At 32.3% G+C, this 21,878-nt stretch overlaps 1 protein-coding gene and 2 long non-coding RNA genes across 5 annotated transcripts; 2 read left to right on the top strand and 1 right to left on the bottom strand.

Moving 5' to 3' along the window:
• Window positions 1-40: 40 nt before the first annotated feature.
• On the top strand, window positions 41-6,161 carry LOC117131928. Its single transcript, XR_004455383.1, has 2 exons — window positions 41-2,907; window positions 4,248-6,161. It is a non-coding gene; the product is annotated as an uncharacterized LOC117131928 (long non-coding RNA).
• Window positions 6,162-8,179: 2,018 nt separating this feature from the next.
• Window positions 8,180-15,132, top strand: LOC103853337. 2 transcript variants are annotated; one of them, XR_004455619.1, is made up of 3 exons: window positions 8,180-11,518; window positions 11,615-11,795; window positions 11,878-15,132. It is a non-coding gene; the product is annotated as an uncharacterized LOC103853337 (long non-coding RNA). The 2 variants fall into 2 exon arrangements; XR_004455618.1 differs by having other exon boundaries at window positions 8,183-11,518; window positions 11,631-11,795.
• Window positions 15,133-18,917: 3,785 nt separating this feature from the next.
• LOC103853336 (extensin) lies at window positions 18,918-21,819 on the bottom strand. 2 transcript variants are annotated; one of them, XM_033284789.1, is made up of 2 exons: window positions 21,266-21,675; window positions 18,918-21,103 (listed from the first exon to the last, which is right to left on the bottom strand). In XM_033284789.1, exons 1-2 carry the CDS (start codon window positions 21,561-21,563, stop codon window positions 19,026-19,028), a joined length of 2,376 nt encoding a protein of 791 aa, XP_033140680.1. In that variant the 5' UTR covers window positions 21,564-21,675; the 3' UTR covers window positions 18,918-19,025. The 2 variants fall into 2 exon arrangements, with proteins under 2 accessions (XP_033140680.1, XP_009128509.2); XM_009130261.3 differs by having other exon boundaries at window positions 18,918-21,819.
• Between the last annotated feature and the right edge of the window lie 59 nt (window positions 21,820-21,878).

Below are 21,878 nucleotides of genomic sequence, written 5' to 3'. Positions count from 1 at the left end.
GAACATGAGATAGAACTGGGTTCAAATCACCTCACCTTCAACTAGTTCTGGAGATAAATCTGAGAACTGGAACAAGAGAACAATAGATCGTGTAACAACAACGAACAGCGACCAACCACCACTCGGTCACCACCATACATGGTCGCCGGCAAGGAGAGAGAGAGAGAGATTGGCTGGGGAGAGATAGATTTTGAGAGAGAGAGAGAGAGATAGAGAGAGAGAGAGAGAGAGAGAGAGAGAGAGAGAGAGAGAGAGAGAGAGAGAGAGAGAGAGAGAGAGAGAGAGAGAGACAGGTGAAACCTTGATGGCTAGGTTTTTCTTTTATCTCTAGATCTTTGCAGAGCTACGCTTTTGTTTTTGAATGAGACAAATGGGAAAGTTGACATCTTTATTTATAGTAAAAAGAAGGGAAACCTTAGATTTACCCTAGTGGGCCACACTCCTAGCGGCTTCCTAAAGAAAATTTAAGGCCACAAGTTTTAGACCGTTACAATTATCTCCCTGTTAGTTGAAATTTGTTTATTAATTCCAATCTTCAAAATTCAAACATAACGGCTGAAACAGAAAAGAACACACACAATCACACATCAATCAAGGGATGCACATAAGGCGATGATAAAATTTACTCAAGATCTCTTTTAAAATAAACGAATGAATATAATAAATGAAATGAAGTACGACTACAATAGTTTTGAAAGCTCAAGTTATCTATACAATCAATAGAAAGCCTTTAGAAATGAAATACACCAAAGCCAACAAGTAAAACGGAAAGCATGTGTCCTACTCCTAAGAAATGATCCAAAATCACAGCTAGCCACTACGGCGTGGAGAAACATGGACAGCCTCAGATCCAGGACCAGACAAGTTGGGTAACTGCCAGCTCGCAGCCGTTTGGCCCCTTTTGGCACTATCTGCCATGCGGTACTTGCAGCCATATCTGCCACGAATCGGCACTACTCGAGTTTACGGCGCCCAGTAACATTAAACCTGCCCTTTCACGGTCACATTACATTAACTCATCATCATATTTCTAGACGCCACCCGTTTTTGGTGTCTTACATTATTTACAACGTTCTCATTTTCATTATCCTTAACATTAACCTTGACACATTCATTAGACATCACCCATTCTCGGTATGACATACAATAAACATCACACTCATTATCATTCATCTTTTATTTTAATCATTCATTATTATATGATACTAACTGCAACCATACGAGTTGTAACTTCATCTAATAACTTAAGCATGTAATTCTTTCTAGATACTTAACTTTCTCTGACAGTCATCACATGCATTAGGCAACCAATCATATGAGCATGAAACAATATAATTCATTCACATCAATACAAGGCAGTTCATTTAATCCTTTAATCAGTGTGAAGGTTTTTATACAACACGATTCATTGATCTATCAACCTAACTTCAAACAACGTCTAACCAACCCTAATTCCAACTTCAAGGAGTATAAAGAACATGAGAGGGAGATGGGTTTGGATCACCTCACTTTAAACTTGATCTTGAGATAGATTTGGAGAACTGGAACAAGAGAACAACAGATCGGGAAACAACAATGAACAGTGACCAACCACGCACGGCCGCCGGCGAAGAGAGAGAGAGATCGGCCAGGGATATAGAGAGAGGAGAGGGAGAGATACAGTGTGAGGCGAAGAGAGAGAAAAGAAAGGTGAAACCTTGATGGCTAGGGTTTTCTATTCTCTCTAGAACTCTGAAGAGCTATGCTTTAGATTCTGAATGAGACAAAAGTGAGAATGGGCAGCTTTATTTATAGTGAAAAGAAAGGAATTCCTAGGTTTTAGCTTAGTGGGCTGTAGTCCTCGCGGGATTCCTTAAGAAAATTTGGTGCCCAAGTTTCGGACTGTTATAGCACGAGTCTAACACACAAATATGATTTCAAAATGTATTTAATACTTTCCACTACATAACTATACAATAACAACTAATTTGTTCATATGATAACAATATTGTTAAATTTGGTTAAACCAATTTTCTACGTTAAATTTAAAATCCAATGTTATTGAACTTGACATTTTATAAAGTACTCTGAAATCCATTGTTATTAAAAATATTTTAAATTCTGGAGTTCTAAAATTCTCAAGTGATTTTAGAGTGATTGAATGGAGTTTCTTAGTCAAAAAATTGAAACTAAAATCTCATGGTTTTAGTGATATTGTAAAGTGGTTTAACATAAATCACCTTAAACTCTTTAATTTATTGAAGGGGGATTTGCCAAAAATAATTCAAAACTTGATTTTTAATACAAAAGTGTACCCCAAATTCAATCAAATACAAAAGTAACACAAAAGCCTAGTGAAATTACAACAGCCCCTTATGAACAAACAAAAAACATGTATTTCTCTACGATGAATTTTTTGTAAGTCTTCTCGTTCAGTAGATCTTAAAAATAATTTTATAATTTATAAAAAATATTTTGATGGGTAAAAAATTGAAATCATGTAATAATAAACATTTCTCAATGATTTAAATTTAGTTCATCTGAAATTGAATTATTTTTAAACATAGATGAGTGAATGTATATTGGCTCATGAGTCATTGGTTTAGGGTCTGGTAACATATGTTATAGTATTGTATGTATCTTTAGGGTTATATTCTGAAATCTTACCTTCATTTTTTTTTCTTTTTCAAATTGACCCATATATTTTAGTAACTATTTAATAACTTGATTTAAACACTTTCTAAGTTTATTTTTAAGTTTAAGAAAGTGTTTTTTGCATAGTTAATTTATTTTAGGGTCTGGAAGACTCACAAAAGACTTAAAAAGAAGTCTTCAGACACATCTCATCTAAATTTTAGTAGAATTTATGGTTTCCGCCTAAATTTTGGAATAATTTAGGTTTCCCGCCTAAATCAAAGTCTTCCATAAGTCTTCTAGGAATCTTTGATAGACCATGGATTTGATCCACATTCACCCATGGTTTATAAGTATTTTTACTACGAATTATTATATTATAGAATCTATTTATTATATTTATAAGATCATAAGTGATGATTTTGGAGTATTTTGTAGATATTTGGAGCAAGTACCCGAGATGACCATCAAGCTCGACCATCGGTCGATATTGAGGAACAAATATCAATTGATGTTCACATCAGAACATCAATCGACAGCAAAGTGCGCAGAAGGCATGTTTGGTCACAGCCGACTTGAAGCCCAAGTCTTCACCAATTTACAAGATTACTCTTGACGAATTTTAACCTAATTATATAAGCTTTGTCACCATGTTAGAGGCAAAGTGTGCTTTCTTGTGTTTCTAGGTTTATTACTATCAGCAAAAGGTTTTTGATTTTGATAGATTGTAGAGAAGATCCAAAGTTATAATTTGTGATTGGAACTCCATTAATATATATTTACTATTCTAATGAAGTTTTCTTACCTAATTGCTTTCATGAATTCTTTGGTCATGTCTGAGTAGTTCCATTGTTAGATTTTAGGGTTTAAATAGGTTATGAAGGGTTAGCCCCAACTATAGATTGCTGAGTTGTGATATTTATCATTAGGAGTGTCATTAATGCATGATTCTAGATAAGCTACCTAGAACTTGCGATAGGATTGTTAGATAAAAGCGATAGCTTCATTCTTATCCTGAAACCATTCTAACTGAGCTAAGTATCTTGCTAAGAGTAAGGCGAGAGCTGATCTAGTGAGCTTAGTAAGCATCATTCAATCCACACATAAAGCTTAACTAAAAGCGCGTCGATCGATATCAATACTGAATAATCGATCGACGAAGTGAAAGGTGTATCGATCGATATCCATATAGGATCATCGATCGACACTGTTATTAATCGAACACATTTGTTTGGGTAATTAGATCTAGTTAATAGATGAGTCTAGACATGCGAGAGCTGATTGACTTGTTGATTTAGTAGTTGAACTTTATATTATCATGCATGCAACTCATTAGACATTTGTAGGATTATAATCCCAAGTTTCCTGAATAAAAACCCTAAGTCTAGCAATTTCCTTTTAAGCACCAAAACCTCAACCAATCGGTCGAGCAATTACTTGCTCAACAAAACTGCAACTTTCCATTTAAATCATTAAAACCACCTTACTTAACAAATCATATTAGATTCATTAGGTTCCGTAGCTCCTTGTGGATTCGATCCCTAAGTACTCCAATTGAACATCTTATTTGAGAGAGTAAATTCACTCTTTAAGGTAATTTGAGTGATATCAGTCTTCCATAAGTCTTCTAAGAGTCTTCCATAAGTCTTCTAGGAGTCTTCCATAAGTCTTCCAGAAGTCTTCCAGAAGTCTTCCAGAGAAAGTCTTCTCATAGATTAGAACTTAAAAATAATTTAATTTTTTATAAAAAATATTTTCCCGGGTTAAAATTTGAAATCATGTAATAATAAACATTTTTCAATGATGTAAATTTAGTTTATCTGAAATTGAAGTATTTTCAACATAGATGAGTGAATGTAGATTGGTTCATGAGTCATTAGTTTAGGGTTTGGTAACATATGTTATAGTATTGTTGGTATCTTTAGGGTTAGATTTGAAATTTTATCTTCATTTTTTTTCCTTTTTCAAATTGACCTATATATGTTTAGTAACTATCTAACAATTTGATTTAAACACTTTCTAAGTTTTTTTAAGTTTAAAGAGGTTTTTTGCATAGTTATTTGATTTTAGGGTCTAGAAGAGTCACAGAAAACTTAAAAAGAAGTCTTCCGACGCATCCCGTCTAAATTTAAGTAAAATTTAAGGTTCCGTTTTCCACCTAAATCAAAGTCTTCCATAAGTCTTCCATGAGTCTTACATAAGTTTTCCATGAGTATTTCATAAGTCTTCCAGAAGTCTTCTTGGTCGAAAATATTTAACCTAATTAGAATTTTTGTCTTCACATATAAAGAAAATTTACACATTCTCTTTCTTCCTCTCAAATGACTGCAACAAAAATGTAATGTTTCTCACTATAAAACTCTCCAACCTCTCTCAAATCTCTTTGAACATCAAAACACCAAATTTTATATCTATTTTTCACTTTTTCTTATGTCTTCTCACTAATTTATCTTCTTTTTGTAGGTTTTTCAATACATGATTCTCATCTTTCACTCTTTCAAAAGTATATCTCTAAATTTTGGATATAAATTTATGTGTGTGTTTATATGTTAGATTCTAAAAAGCTATAGATTCAACATAGTGTGACTGTTTTGTTTATTTTGTAAGCACAAAATTCATTTTTGAAGTTTTTCTCTGTTTTGAAGTCATTTGAATGTTTTTGAATTGCATATTTTTTCAGATCTGAGAGACTTTGAAAGACTTCTTAGAAGACTCTCAGAAGACTTCTCAGAAGCCTTCTTAGAAGTCCTCTAATGCATTTTATGCTATAAGACTTCCCACAAAATCTTCTGGAAGTCTTCTGAAATCTTCTGCCTAAAGTGATAAATTTTAGATATGTATTTTATGTGTTTTATATATTAGATTCTAAAAGATTATAGATCCAACCTAATGTGACTGTTTTGTTTATCATCTGAAAATTTATTTTTAAAGTCTTCTCTATTTTGAAGCCATTTGAATGCTTTTGAATATGCAGATTTTTCAGATATGAGATAGATTTTGAAAGACTTATGGGATAATTCTTGGAAGACTCTCGGAAGACTCTCGAAAGACTCTCGGAAGACTTCTTGTAAAGTATTTTATGCTAGAAGACTTCCCACGAAGTCTTCAGAAAGTCTTCCAAAGTCTCTGCCCAAAGTGGTACAAAGAGATGATGTGAAGTGGAGTCCAAGCTTATCTATGTTGAGAAATAATATCTAGTTGTGTAATAATTTTTATGATTTGTAGGTGTAATATTTTCGTTGTGAATTATTTTGTAAACTTTAAGAGATGTTGATCAAAAGAATGGTAAATATGTTCATGTTTTGCCAAAAGTACTTGACTTCACTTAAGTTATTGATGCAACATACGAAAAATTATTTTAATCATTCTACCCACACATAACAAAACACAACAACACAAAATCTTAGTAAAATTTGCTAAAACTAAGAGAGAAGACGTCTCAAGAAACCTTAGTCAAATTCACAAAAGATCAAAATTGAATTTTAAGTGAAAGTTAAAATTTTAAATCTCATGGAAGTTAAAAATTGTATCTTATGAGAAAGACAACACAAACACAGAACATCAACTTAATAAAACAAAATCATCGGAGAAGACTTCTTATGAAGTCTTCTACAAGTCTTCTATGACTTTTCTCTATTTAACTAGAAACATTATTAAACATCAATGTTTGTAACTTCATAATTATCACCAATTAATTTATAAATTCGACTCAGTAGTCCCAATATTGACCAATAAACATGAATTAGCAAGAAGATGTTAAAAATTCATTTTAATTTTGGATAAATTTGAAGTTTAATAAAGATTTACGTAGAAGACTTCTTTTGAAGTCATCCACGAAAGACTTGAAAAGAGGTCTACTATGTGTAGACTTCAAAAGAAGTCTTCTATTTAGGTCATTTTTGCAATTGCAAATTACGAAGGAAGACGTCTTAAGAAGTCTACTCTACAGAAGACATCTTCGGAAGTCTTCCTTTGTAAATTATTGGCTTACTTTTTCCAATTGAAATTTTTTTGAAATTCTCAGAGAAGACTTCTTCTCGGATAAACATGTTACTTTTGAATTTGACCGAAGTTAGTTAGAATTTGAATTTTTGTAGAAGACTTCTAGGGAAGTCTACTTGGAGAATACTTCAAAAGAAGTCTTCTCTAAGTTTTCCGGAAGTCTTCTCAATGTCGTAAGAAGTCGGCTGGGTTACTTTTGCAATTGACTATATTTTACTTTTCAAGAGAAGACTTCTTTAGAAGTCTTCTGTCGGATGACTTCTCTAGAAGTCTTCTCTCGTAGGCAAATGTTTGACCAAAACTCTGAATTAAACTTGAAGTCTTCTCATTGATATTAAATGTTTTACTATTATTTTTCAATTGCAAAAGTAACCCCACGCAGACATCTTCCGGCATTGAGAAGAATTAGAGAAGACTTCTGTAGAAGTTTTCTAAAGAAGTCTTCTATTAAAAACACACAAAAGGTCAATTGCAAAACTAATCTATGCATTGACCACAAGTCTTCTTCGTCGAACAGATCTGAAAAATAAAATGTAGTTCGCAATTTCATACCTTGAACTCGTGAGATGACTTGTGTGGTTTCTCCATTCACCCACAACTTCACCACAACAGCTACCTACTCGTTAATCACCAAGAGTCGTGAGCTTATGAACCTTACATAATTTGTAATCAAAATCTTCACTTTTTTTATGAATTTTGAGAGAAAATGTTAGATATGTGGTTTGTGTGGATAGGAAATGAGAAAGGATTAGAAAAAATCAAAACTTTAGGGCATCAACACTCTCAATTTGGTAATTCATGGTTGTTGAGGTATTGTTGTTGAGGTATTGATGTCAATGGCAAAGTCGTAAATATTTGGTGAAGATGAGGATGGTAAGGTAAAAGCCTTATTTTTGAAAAAAAAATAATGGTATTTTCGTGAATAACTAGAACTTCTAGGGTGAATATGACAAAATAAAATTTCAAAAAAAAAAAATAAGTTATTTTTATGTTTGACTTGAAATTTTGAGTCACTTTTGAAAGAACCCCTTCTTTAAAATCATCCAAAATCTCATTAAAAATGAATCATCTCAAGTTTAGATTGAATATCTCCCTTAAAGTAGAAAAAATCTAGTAATGAAAACAGCAATCTATACTATTAAAGCAAGATCCTATTGTCATAATTACCTTAGCCTGCCCTTTCCTTCACTAACATTGCATGTTTCATTAAGAGCAATTAAGTAATATTAATAACAAATCTGTATTGGATCATTATTTTTGGATCCAGCCCACATCAAATCTCTCTTGGGCCTGTTGGGCCTATTAAAAAATCAGATTCAATTCTCACTTTTTTTTTCTTTGGGCCATTGAGTCCAAGTTCAAATAATTTTTTTTCAACTATTCTTAATTATTATTTTTTTCTTTTCTTAATATAATTTAAGCATTCATAAAAATAATTGAATTTTTTATTGAAAATATAAATCTTTATTAAAAGTATATAATTTTTTAATTAAAATATTAACCCCATGATAAAATTAATTTATCAGAGTTATACCAACTTAATTCACTAAAAAAATAAAGTTTAATTTTTTAAACATAAATAGTTATTTAAAATGAAATACGATAAATAAAGATAAAATTTTTAAGTCTTTCATAAAATAAAACACAAATATATGAAAATGTGACATTTAATAAATATTTGTCAATTGAGAAAAAAAAACAAAAATAAATCTGCGCTTTGAAAGCGCTGGTCAAAATCTAGTTACTTAATTAATCCGGGAGTTGGACACTTTAATCCCCTTAAATAAACGATTATCTAATTGAAAAGAAAAATCAAATAAAATTTCCGCATTATACGTAAAGGCGAGACACGCACTTTGCTTCTCATAATTTGTTCGTGACATCTACTTTACATAACCTAACCTAACCTAATCCCGCTTTCTGTAATTATTTGTTTAAGTTATTTTCTACAGTTAACGAACACATCATTTTAGAGTTTTTCTTTTAATAAAAACACAGTTTAATATTTTGTATTACACTTATACACCATGTTCAAAAACTCGGCCACCCAGCTGATTAATCGACAGATTAAGCGTGAAACGGTAGGTGACCATGGCGAATATTAGAATAACTATGTTATTAAGATAATGATAACTTCTTGTATTAGAGATAAGTCCTACATTTGATAAAGATGACCTATGTATATCGTCTCCTATGATCTCTCCCTGTAAACTCTATATATAGAATACATATTATGATCAAGGAACCAAGTCCCATGTATGGTTGGTTATTGCTGCATTGAACTCTGTACATGCTGATTTGCGCCATTGATCATTGGCCAGTGCTTGTTGGATTGTGTTTGGTTCAATGTAGGGAGAAAGTTCAAAATGGAACGCTACGAGTCTCTCATGTGTCATCTAAGGATCAACTCTCAGATGGCTTAACCAAACCTCTATCAAAAACTCGGTTTGGAACACTGTTTACCAAGATTGGTATCACTAACCGTGCACCATCTTGAGGGAGGATATTAGAATAACTATGTTATTAAGATAATGATAACTTCGTGTATTAGAGATAAGTCCTATACTTAATAAGGATGACCTATGTATATCGTCTCCTATGATCTTTCCCTGTAAACTATATATATAAAGTACATATTATGATCAATAATACTCAAGCAATTACAATACTTCTTGTAGCGAATTAGACCAATCCGCTTGTATTCCTTGTTGGATCACATAATGGGCGTAGAATGTGTAGAATTGAAAAAATCGTCCAATCAATAATGCGTAGCGCCTAGCGGCTACTCCATTATTCCTTAGTGATATCTAATTTGGCTCAAACCCAAAACAATCATGATATCCAAATTTGCCCAAAACCCAAGCTAATAATTAATCTCAAACCCAAATCAAACCATTTTATGTACAATTATATTTTTGTTATATAATTTAGTATATATTTACAAATTTATGAATCTGAGTACCACTGATCTTTTGTAATAAACATATATTATACATACAAAGTTTGTATTAGATGTATATATGGAGTATTATACATAAAAGTACAAAACATTGGGGAAATTATGCTTTTACCCAATTTTTTGTTTCATTATTCATGTTTACGATGGGCTTTTTTACAAATACCTAAATTATGAGGTTTGATTAAAGGACCGAAAGACCTTTCTATCTTTGTTTTATAGATATATAAATATAAATAATTATTTAAATAAATAATAAAAGATAAAAAGTTATAGTTTTTGAATTATATATATGTTACCAAAGTCAAATTTTTTTATCACTTTTTCGAAATTTATTCAAATTTGTGTTTTTCAAAAAAAAAATTGAAATCCAAAAAAAAATTTAAACTATTTTAAAATTTTTATTTTAAATTTAAGTATTTGTTAAAAAAAATTTTTTAACCCTACCATTCAAAATCCCACCCCTCAAATTTAAATCACAAGTATAGATTACTTAACTTTATGGATATAAGTGTTTATTTATCTGTCAACACTAAAGGTAAATATGATTAAGGTAAACATGAAAAATAGTATTAAGAATGTCGTAGTTTAAGTAATTTTTCCAAAAATTCCTCTCTGCGTACTCCACAATTTTTTTCCGCTTTTCATAACTCGCTAGGTCGGGTGCACCGCACATGTAGTACCCAACGAATTTCTGAACAAAGGTTATATACTATAATCATAATAAAATATTATATACAGTAAAAATATGTTGTTAAAAATACAAAATAGCTTATCTTAATTATCAGTTAGTTTTATCCAGATAGTAGAACTGAATTTTTATTTAATTATAAAAATTTCAATTGTAGTCTGATTATTAAGTTACTTCTTTCTTAGCTATATGTCTTATCTTACAATACTAAAATGGCTTAATATTCAGCTCTCAGCGTGTCCAAGTCATCTTTAAAAATCGTCCAATCATATACTTATATTTTGCCATGTCACTACTGTTTCTGCCGAGTTAAGATCAAAACTAAACTTAGTTTGGGCTGCCATTACTTTTCTTTACAGTCCATAGCAATCCCAATCTCGCCCAACCCTAATTTTGTCTGGAGCGTACGAGTTGATCATCTCCTACTCTTCCACTTCGTCTTCACCTTCTCGGTTGCTCTGTAATCTCCGTTACCGCTTGCTCCTCTTGATCAATCAATGCCTCTTTATCTCTTAGTTATTGTTTCCTTCTACCTTCCTCGCTTTTTCCTCATATATAAATTGCTAAACAGCTTCATCGAGGCTTACTTCAAAGTAAACCCGAAAGTCTCCATTGTTTTGTCGTCAACTTCAGCCGGAGACATCGTCGGTTTGATATCCTGCGTCAAAGTCGCCGCCAGAACGTTATAGGAATCAGACGAAGTTGACCACCAAATTTCTGGAGAAGTGCGCCACAAGAACCATATATAAGCAGAAAGGCATTCGCTGCTCAGACGCTCCGGCGAAGTCCACCACCGGTTCCATCGATAAGGGACTAGCTACTCTGGCGCTCCTCCAAATTCACCGGCTGTTATATACTTCACCTATGTTACTTCCGATTTGGAACCTGTAATCCTGCTTAAGCAGGCATATTAATTTGTGTTTAGTTGCTGAATATTGACGAACATGTATTTTTTTTGTTATATTCGTCACTGCTACATTCAATTACAGGGAACTGTGATCCAAAGTTTTTTTGCCACCAAATCGTGTGAGATGCTACCAAAGTCTTCTCAAGCGTGGGAGATTTTTACAGTCTCTCCAATTACTTCGATACTAAGAACAAAGAAATCTTTCTGATGACTGATCACAATCTGACTATTTGTTTCACCCACAACTCTGTCCTCTCAAATATTGAAGGTTACTTACCTCACATAGACACACATCGGTTTCGCTTTCATTTCTTTGGAGCCAAAATTGGTCGTTGACGTTATCTATATGGTATGTGGCATACCAAACTTATCTGTAACTGAAACATGAGTCTGTTATATATTTTGTAACTTTTTAATATGTGTCAATTGTTTGTTTATGTCTTAGATTTTGTTGGCCACAGGAAATTAATCAATAGGCAGCACCCTAAGAGCATCCAATTCTCAAGGGTTTGAATGGATAGTTGTGACAGATCACCAACAGAAGTTCCTTCTCAGTCACTTGAAATCATGACTACCAAAGTTTAACTGTCCATTATGAGATTGTTGCCAATTATATTGACCTAAAGGTATGGTAATCGATTTGTTTCATATCCTTATGGCTATCTAGAAGATATGATAAATTACAAATTAAATATAATATAAATGCAGATAATGCCTTATTGGAAGGGTTATGACTGATGGTAGACTAAGTGCAAGAGTAAAAGCTTACTTAACTGAAAATTTTATCTTCAAGGCATGCTCAGGTAAGTGCTACCACCGTCTAACCTTATATCTCCACATCTCAGTGATGGGCATTGGTCCATTAAAATAGTTTAGTTCTGCAATTTTATATGTCATCAGATGTTTCTTACATGCTGAAAGGTTCCCATACAATTATTTTTTTGCTAATGCTCCCGTATTCAAGTCCATTCTAAATGATATATATATATATATATATATATATATATATATATATCATGGCGAGTGCAAATTTTTTTACGATAAGGCACTCTGGGTAATCAAGAAGAGAAGGTACATATACGTTAGTTTCGATTTGAAGATGTTGTTGACTGTTTTGTTGATCGCATATTATGATTTTCTTCCTTTGCTAATGAAAGGGATGCTTTGATTTCATTGCAGAGATGGTTTCACCTATGGCTTAGACGAGAAGAGAGGAAAACCGCTTTCTCTGGTAATCGAACGTTGCCTTTATTTTTGTTTAGTCGCACACACGTTAACAGTGTGATAGTGGTGCATGAAAAGAAATACAGCTTGGAGGAGTTGCAGATAATGGTCGATGATATGGACTATGGATTACGACTTACCATCAGAACCGTTAGTCGGAGAGTTCTTTGATTATAACGTTGGGATGGGGTTGAAATCAGAGGATTTATGTAATGGAGAGAAGGGTTAGGCTGATAATTTGAATCCTTGGTGTGGCTCAACATTGTCGTTGATGTATACATGGGAAGAACCTCAGCAGATAGATTGTTGAGAGCCGTTGCAGTGTGCTTCGTGGTTTGAAAACAGCTGTTCCATATGATTATCTTGACTTGAGTTCTGGTAACGATTGGGATCAAGTTTTTAAGAAAGCGGAAGAGGAGTTTCAGAAAGAGAATTAGAGGTCGGATGAAGTTGTTTGAGCCTTTTTTTTTCTACTTCATCTTCCTCTTTAAAGTGTTATCCCCATGTTCTTAAAGTTGTAACCTTGATTGTCTTTGTTGTGCCTCTTTGTTACTTTTTGGCATTATTTATTTTCTAAGCAATGGACCAGTACGATCCAGTTTGGTTTAAGATGTTTGAATTATACCACAATTAAAAACAAGGTTTAAGAAAGAAGCTGTAGACAGTTGATGTAAGAACATTTGAGATTCTGAAGTTGTCTGTATATCACAAATCCCTCTCTTTTTAACATATTTCTGCACATGCCGAGGCAAAGAAAAAGATAAAAAAGGTTGTTCTTTTTTTTTAGATTTAAAAGAACTATAAAATATTAAAATAAGTTAGAAAGAAGATATCAGTTCTTATCAGTTCCATGAATCTAAGGATAACATTGTATCCTAGTATAATTTCTGATAATAAAAAGAACTAATTTCATGGCTCAACTATATCATTTATGAGTAGATTTGAGGATAGAATAATATGCTTTCAAATTTATAGTCAAAATTACATTTCTGACTCTACGATATAATCGAAATCAATAATTTTGACACACATCTGATAGATAAACCACATAAAACCACCTTTAAATCACCAGCTAAAAATATATATTTGATTCTTTACATTTTTTTATTAAATTTCCGTTAAACTCCTTTCAAATACCACTGCTATATATTCCATTTAATATTATACACCACATAATTCACTAAAATTTAAATGATTTTAGAAATATGGTTATAGATACTTTAATCCAATTACATAACATTTTAAGGAATTTTTAAAATACATAATTGAAATAACATTAGAATTTAATGTTTTCCCAAATTTAATTGGAACTTCTAGATCTAGTGCATTTGCCTAAAATCATATTCGATTTAATTCGATTTATTTAAACCCATAGAATTATATTATTTTTTTCAGAAATAGTGAGAATTTCTTATCTCTCTCAGTATTTCTCTCAATTCAAAATCCATGATTTGAATTGATGTCCTTTCATTTATTATTAAAATAAATTACAAAATTATTTATTATTTATTATTAAAATAAATTGCAAAATTAAATTAATCTGTATACTTTCTATCATTTTTGTTTAATTATTTTTGTTGTATTTTAAATTTTTCAAAACGAGTATAAATTACTAAAACTGATAAAAGTCTCACATAAACTTTTGTGATCAAAGTTTAAAATTTTTCTATAATAAGATACAAAGATTATAAAATCATATGAATAAATAATTTTATTTTAATAGGTGTTTATGTTAATATATATATATATATATATATATATATATATTTCATATCGTTTAAATTAAACTATACATCATATGAAAATACATAATTATATTTTAAAATATGCGTTGAACATATATTGAAAAGTTAAAACAGTTTCAGATTACATTTGTGACGGATTGTTCTCAATTGCTGAAGGTTTCGGAACCAGAAGAATTGCCAGCATTTGAAAGTTATCTGAAAGACATCAAGTTTTTACAAAGAAGTTTTCTCAACTCAGACATTATTCATGTACCTCGGACGGAGAACCTACAGGCGGATAGTTTAGCACACAGTGAAAACAACCGTCTTTCGCCACTCACATGGATGTGGAGTTACCGATTTGGTTTACAGAGTCAATTTGAGTCTGTGAATGTCTTGTTGTCAAAAAAAAGTTAATATTTTAGTTTTGAAATCTTCATTGTTTTTTTAAATGATTATAAATTATTGAGACCACTAAACATTCCACATTAAAAAACAAATCGTTGGTGTAAACTTTTGTTACACAATATGCAAATAATCATAAAATCATATGAGTAGAAACCTTATTTAATAAATAAACATATTAAAAGTATATTGTATATATATATATATTTATGTCAATATCATTTAAATTTAATTATATATCATATATGATAGGTAAGATTGATTGTTTTGATTTATTTACCCTAAAATGATTGCGAATAAACAAGAGTAGTCGTTTGATTTATATGCACACACCAATTTATTACATAACAGTAACTGATTTCTTAGTTATTTAATATATAATTATTATTTTATTATTTCATAATACGCAGAAAAACATAAAATAAGTAATAAATATAAAATATTTATTATGCACAAGGCGCATATCTTAACCTAAGTATATATCTCTTTAATAATTTTAAATTTTAAACATTTTTTAAATCTGAGGCCAAAACAAAATAACGAAATGAGAATAAATTCAAAAATCAACATTTATATCAACAATAATCAAAATGAAAAAAACGACAAAAAATTGAGAAAAATATTGAAGATACATAAGATTGGCACGTGAACGTAAATTTTCATAACCATAATTAACTTTTAAATTGTTAAATCATGATATAAAACTGAGCTGGCATTGCTTCATTGTAACCAAATAGTAGACTTGAGATTCTTTGGCCTAAACATTAGGTTCTTATGCGATAAGTGATTTTTTGACTTAAAATATTTTTAAAATTGAGATCAGCTCATCAGTGAACAAATTATGTAATTAACAAAAAAGTTTTTGAAAAATTATTGAAGGGTCAAAAATATTAATTCTATCAAGAATATAAATTTATTTTTCCATATGATATTTCTTAAATAATTTTCATATAATTTCACCATGCGCAAGGCGTAAGTCTTATCCTAGTTATAGATTATAAGCTCATAACCTTTAGCCCATTCTGATATCCTCTTTCATGATGTTTTCTATAGGTAGAACTACTGAGAGTGGTCTAAACTTCAACCCTTCTTTCTTTCTTCATATTAGAAACTATAAACTAGCTACTAAAGGAATTCAAGCTACGATAAGAGCTCAAAGCGGATAAAAAATCGGAAGAGACAGACGCAAGGAAGATCAGAGGCGTTTATCGGTGTTATTGCCCTCTTGTTGCAGCCGATCACTCACTAAAAGCTACTACCAGGAGGAGACATTTTTGTTCAAACAGGATCATTTCCGGTGGATTTGAAATTTGACTCAGATTTTCTTAATCCCGAAGAAGCTCAACCCTCGGTTAATGACAAAGATGCGATTCATTAGTCTTTATTCTCGACTAGCCTATTCCGAATTCCTAAGTCGACCAAACCAGGGAAGCTAGGTCAAACAATTACGACCAGCTCTTTCAACTGCTAATCAATGTATGTCAGGGGCACCTCGTCTGCATATTCCAACAACATAACCCCACATAGCCTATTATATACACCCTAGAAATGGTATAGAATCTTAGATTGCTATATACTTTTCTTTTACATTTACACCAGGAAGAAACAGTATAAAGAAGCAAGCAAGACCTTCACCGCCAACACTGGTGAAAATTTAAGAAAATAAGGTCACCAGAGTTTTGTCTTTACTCCTGGAACAACAATATGGTTGACTGCTCGGTTTCTGCGATATTGTCGGTAGAAACGGTTCCCTCCCGGTGACATCTCCACTTCAAAAATACTCAGATTGATCTCGTCATTTGTCTATGACTTCTCCATTGCTATCTTACTTAACTTCCACGTGAATCGCACCAATAACCCATTTGATTGAACCTGCGATGCTCCCCCCCCCCCGGTGAACCCGCCAACACTGGTGAAAATTTAAAAAAATAAGGTCACCAGAGTTTTGTCTTTACTCCTGGAACAACAATATGGTTGACTGCTCGGTTTCTGAGACATTGTCGGTAGTAACTGTTCCCTCCCGGTGACATCTCCACTTCAAAAATACTCAGATTGATCTCGTCATTTGTCTATGACTTCTCCATTGCTATCCTACTTAACTTCCATCGCACCAATAACCCATTTTGATTGAACCTGCGATGCTCCCCCCCCCCCCCCCCCAAATTTTCCTTGCCAACTTCGACTTTCTATGAACCCCAAGATTTTTTTCCCTTTTCTCTAGACAAATATGTTATTCTTCTCTCCAGATTTTGCTGGCTCTTTTAGAAACCGTTTTTGTTGTGTTGCCCACTCAAATGCGGCTGGACATTGAGATAAAGTAGAAGAATATTCTTGTCCAAATTCGGTGTAATATATATCAATACTTTTATCTACTTGCAAATAGTCTAGATTGGAGTATTACATTTATTTAATTCCTTACTATTTTTCATACAACTAACTTACTTATTATTAAATATATATCATATTTAACCAATTATTTTAATATTTTAAAATTAGATTTTTAAAAGATATTCATAAAAATATTTTTCTAAGATTACATTTTAATAATATATTGTATTAAAATGTAAATATGCATTTCTTTTTAATATTTAGTTTTAAATAATAAAAATCATAATTAATATCAACTAAAAATTTTAAAAAAGATTATTAATTATTTTTTTCATTTTTATAATAAAAATGACATTTCTATAATATTTATATATACATAATATATATTCATAATTAAATTAGTACACCAATTAATAAATATAAAGTAACTTAATCCATTTATTAACTATTTTTTAATTATAAAATAACAGAATAAAATATATTCAAGAATTATAAAACATACTTCAACATATTAAAACAAATAACATAAAATATATAAATAATTTCATATTTTAATATATATTTAAATTAGAATATTAAAAATAATATAGTATATTTATCAAGTATGAAACGGGTCGAATGAAAATAGTTAATTTATATAATATGCTGACAAAAATATAATAATAAAATAAATTTTGACTAAAAAAAAAAATACTCTTTTACTAAAATTTAAAGTTTTAAGATATAAGTAAAATTGATACGAGGCAGATTATATAAATGAATTATCTTATTTTCATAAAATTTTATTCATGTAAATTTTAATTTAATTATATGTACTTTAAAATATTTTTTTTATAAAAAAATACATATGTATAAACTTTCTAATTTTCAGTAAATCTGTATTTGAATAAAAATTAATCTCGTGCTTTAAAGCGCTGGTCAAAATTTAATAATAATTATAATAAAATATATAACAAAATTAAAATTAATAAATATCAAAATGTCTAATATGAATAATTAAATTTAATTTAAAATTAAAAATAAAGAAAAACATAGGAAAAAATTAATAACATGTGAAAAATAAAAGTAAACTAAATAAATAAACGATTATATTTATTTCAAAATGGTTATATATATTTCAATCTTAAATTTCCGAATTGCAATAACCGTATATGAATCACTGATGTGCAAATCTATTTCTATTTTATTATGCATCCTCTGAAAAATTGATCCATCTACTCTATTAAAGTAGAGTCCTATTTTTTATCTACCATACACAAGTCTATGTTAGACCACATTCATTAGAAATTTAACTAAATATCATAAAATTACTCATATATGATATTCTCCTAACAAAAACAATATACATCTAAACAATAACGTTTCTAAGAAAACATAAATATATTGTCATTAATTATCATTTGATTGTTTATCATATTTAATATAGACCATATTTTATATATTCCAATAACTAATTTTGAAATTAAATAGTATAGCCCAATTCTTTTTAAATTATCAAATTAATTTTTTATGTAAAACAAAATAAATCATTTATTGGTTGTAACATTTTATATTGATATTTTTAGTAAAAATAAAAATATTAAACAGAAATATAATATATTAAATAAAATAAGATTTTAAAATATAACAAAAATAATTTAATTTATTCACATAAAAAAATTCAAGAATAAAAATTTCTAAACAAAGAAGCTAATATTTTTTTAGTAATTCATATAAAACTAATGTTTAAAATTAAACTATTAATATTGATGTTGCATTTTAAATAAATAAAATAAAATACTTCATTAATATATGATTTGTACAATATCATCAAACAAATTTCAACAAATATAAATTTTCAAAATAAAAGTTATATACATAAAATTGATATTAGATATATATCTTTATAACATATTTATATTTTAAATATTAATTTAAAAATATAAATATATCCGCACGGATGTACGGGTTAATATCTAGTTAACTTTTGTAAAACTGGAGCCTCACATCATAATATATCTACTATGCATCTAAACATTATTTAGTTTTATAATTATGTATCACAAAATTAAAGATTAAAATGTAATATATAAAATTTTAAAAAGTATTTGAGGTCAAGTATTTGTTATAAAAAGTATTTGTTCGCAATCCAATCCAATACAGAAGAATAGAATATCCAAAAAAAAAAAAGTTTAATTAAAACAGCGTTGAAGAAAAATCATCATGATCGATGGTCAAGTGGACGCCAGGCTCATGATCGATGGAAGAAGAATCGAGCGAGAGTGATGTGTTGATCCCTTGAACATTGCTGTTGATGAACATCATCATCGTCGGTGTTTTCTTAACTTCCCCGGTGATCTCAGCCCTGAGTTCGGCGTCTGGTTTATCTAGATATTGGTTTCGATCCTTGCGATGATCTTTTGAAGTGTGAGATTCGATTGGGTTAGGTTTAGTTTGGGGCGATGGTGGTGGTGGTGGCATATTAGATTCAGGTAGTGGCAGCGAGGGAGGAAGCGGTTGGACATGGGATTCTTCTTTACTAGCGTTTAGCTTTGACGGTGGAGTTTTGGCTTCTCGTGGCTGTATAGATGATTGCCAAGGAGGTGATGATTGGGACCGAGTTTCATCAATGGATTTAGACGGTTGACGCGTGGATTCTTCATTAGTGTTTAGCTTCGACGGTGTAATTTTAGATTCTAGTGGTGGTTGAGGCGATGATTTGAACGGAGTCTCATCATTGAATGTAGAGGCAGGAAGCGGTTGAAACTGGGGTTTTACAGCAGCGTTTTGCGTTGATGGTGGCGGCAGTGGAATTTTAGCTTTTGGTGGTGGCAAGGGATGTTGAGGTTCACCAGTTTCTGATGATTGGGACAGAGTTTCATCTGTGGCTTTAACCGGTGGAGGCAGGGATTCTTCAGTAGCGTATAGCGTTAACGGTGGAGTTTTGGTTTCTGCTGGAGATTCTTGCAACTGATGAGTTTCATCAGCAGCGTTTAGCTTTGATGAAACTGGTGGAGACTGGAATTCTTCAGCAGCGTTTAGCTTTGACGGTTGAATTTTGGTTTCTGGTAGTGCTGGTAAAGGCAGCTGAGATTCACCGGATTCTAACAATGGCGGTGGCGGTGGTGGAATTTTATATTCTGCCGGTGGCAAAGGTGGTTGAAGTTCACCAGATTCTGATAATTGTGGCAATGGAGGCGATGATTGGGACAGAGTTACTTTAGACGGCAAAAGCAGTGTAGGCGGTTCGGGCAGTGATTCTTCTGCGGCCTTTAGCGTTGACTTTGGAGCTTTAATATCTGATGGTGCTAAAAGCGGCTGATTTTCGCCGGTTTCTAAAAACGGTGGCAATGGAGGGATTTTAGCTTCTGTTGCCAAAGGTGGTTGATGTTCACCAGACCTAGACGATGATGATAATGGTGGGGATGCTTGCGAAGAAAGCAACGACTTGAAATGAGTTTCAACAATGGATTTAGACAGTGGAAGCGGTGGTGACGGCTGCGGCTGAAATTCTTTATGAGCTTTAAGCGCTGAGGGTGGAGACAGCGGAGTTTTGGTTTCTGGTGGTGGTAAAGCCCTCTGAGATTCATCGGATTTTAACAATGATTGTGGTGAGGCTAGCGACGGAGATAGTGATCGGAACTGAGTGTCCTCAGTAGATTTTGACAGCTTAGATTCATGGGATTCTGATAATGAGGGTGGTGATACTTGCGACAGGGGCGGTGATTGGAACCGAGTTTCATCAGATGATGGGGATTGATATTCTAAAGTAGCGTTTAGCGTTGACGGAAGGGACTGTAGTTTTTTTGCTTCTGGTGTTAGTGGTGACGTTGTCTGCGGGTGAAGCACTTCCTTTGGGTTTGGTGGTAAAAGTGGCGGTGGTGATGCTTTTGGTTCTGGTACTACACGTGGCGGAGTTCGGTGTTTTTCACTAGATTCTGTAAGAGACGGTGGAAATGCTGATGGTGAAGGGGGCAGTAATGAAGGTGACTGCGGTTGTGGCTGAAATGCTGGTGACTTTGGTTCCGGAGGTTGAGGAGGCACCGATCGTAGAGGTAACCGCTGAGATAGGCTCGGTTTTTGCGGCGAAGGAGACGTTGATGATGTTGTTGTCTGCTGTTGAGATTCGTCCTTTGATTTTGGTGATAAAAGTGACGGTGGTGATGCTTTCGGTTCAGGCCGCGGCGGAAGTGTTGATGGTGATGGCATGGGAGATGAAAACTGATTTGGAGGGGGCAGAAGTGAAGGTGACTGCGGTTGTGTCTGAAATGCTGGTGACCGTGGTGATGACTTTGGTTCCAGCCGTGGCGAAGACTGGTGATTTTCACCAGATTTTGAAATAGATGGTGGGAGTGTTGATGGTGACGGCATTGGCGATGGCAATTGATATGGAGGCCGCTGAAATGCTTGTGACTGCGGTTGTGTCTGAAATGCTGGTGACCGTGGTGATGACTTTGGTTCCAGCCGTGGCGAAGACTGGTGATTTTCACCAGGTTTTGAAATAGATGGTGGGAGTGTTGATGGTGACGGCATTGGCGATGGCAATTGATATGGAGGCGGCTGAAATGCTTGTGACTGTGGTGGCGATTGTAACAAAACTTCTTTAAGATCCTTTGGTGGCAATGGCGGTTGCTGCGGTGATGGTGGTTGGTTGCTTACGCTCTGCCGTAACTGAACAAGCCTAGCTAAGTTACCGAGCCGGAATCTCCGGCGAGATTGTCGATTATTAAACATTTTACTAATAGCTCGTGTTTGTATAGCAGGATACTAATAGTACATGTACGTTGTTTGATTAAGATAGGCATGAGTAAGCTTAAGCTATATAAGTAGAGGAACATGTCAGTTGCAGACAAGTTTAGCCTACACGATAGACCTTATTCACACAAAGTATATCCATAAACCGAAGACAAGTATTTGATTCTTTAGATCTTTTGCACAAATCACGTGTTAGGATAGATAAAGATTTACTTTCTATATTCCTTTTAATGTCAAGTGCTAGTACTGGACCATAGGTAACAAATATTAGGCCCACTAAGTGTTTTGGGTATA

The sequence above is a fragment of the Brassica rapa genome, chromosome A02 (assembly GCF_000309985.2).
Source record: "Brassica rapa cultivar Chiifu-401-42 chromosome A02, CAAS_Brap_v3.01, whole genome shotgun sequence".
Lineage (NCBI taxonomy): Eukaryota > Viridiplantae > Streptophyta > Magnoliopsida > Brassicales > Brassicaceae > Brassica > Brassica rapa.
The sequence above is the reverse complement of the archived record's forward strand: the minus strand, read 5'-3'. Positions and strand labels throughout refer to the sequence as shown.

Excerpts from the sequence above, each read along its gene's own strand:
- LOC103853336 (XM_009130261.3), bottom strand. The coding sequence starts at position 21,563 with ATGTTTAATAATCGACAATCTCGCCGGAGATTCCGGCTCGGTAACTTA.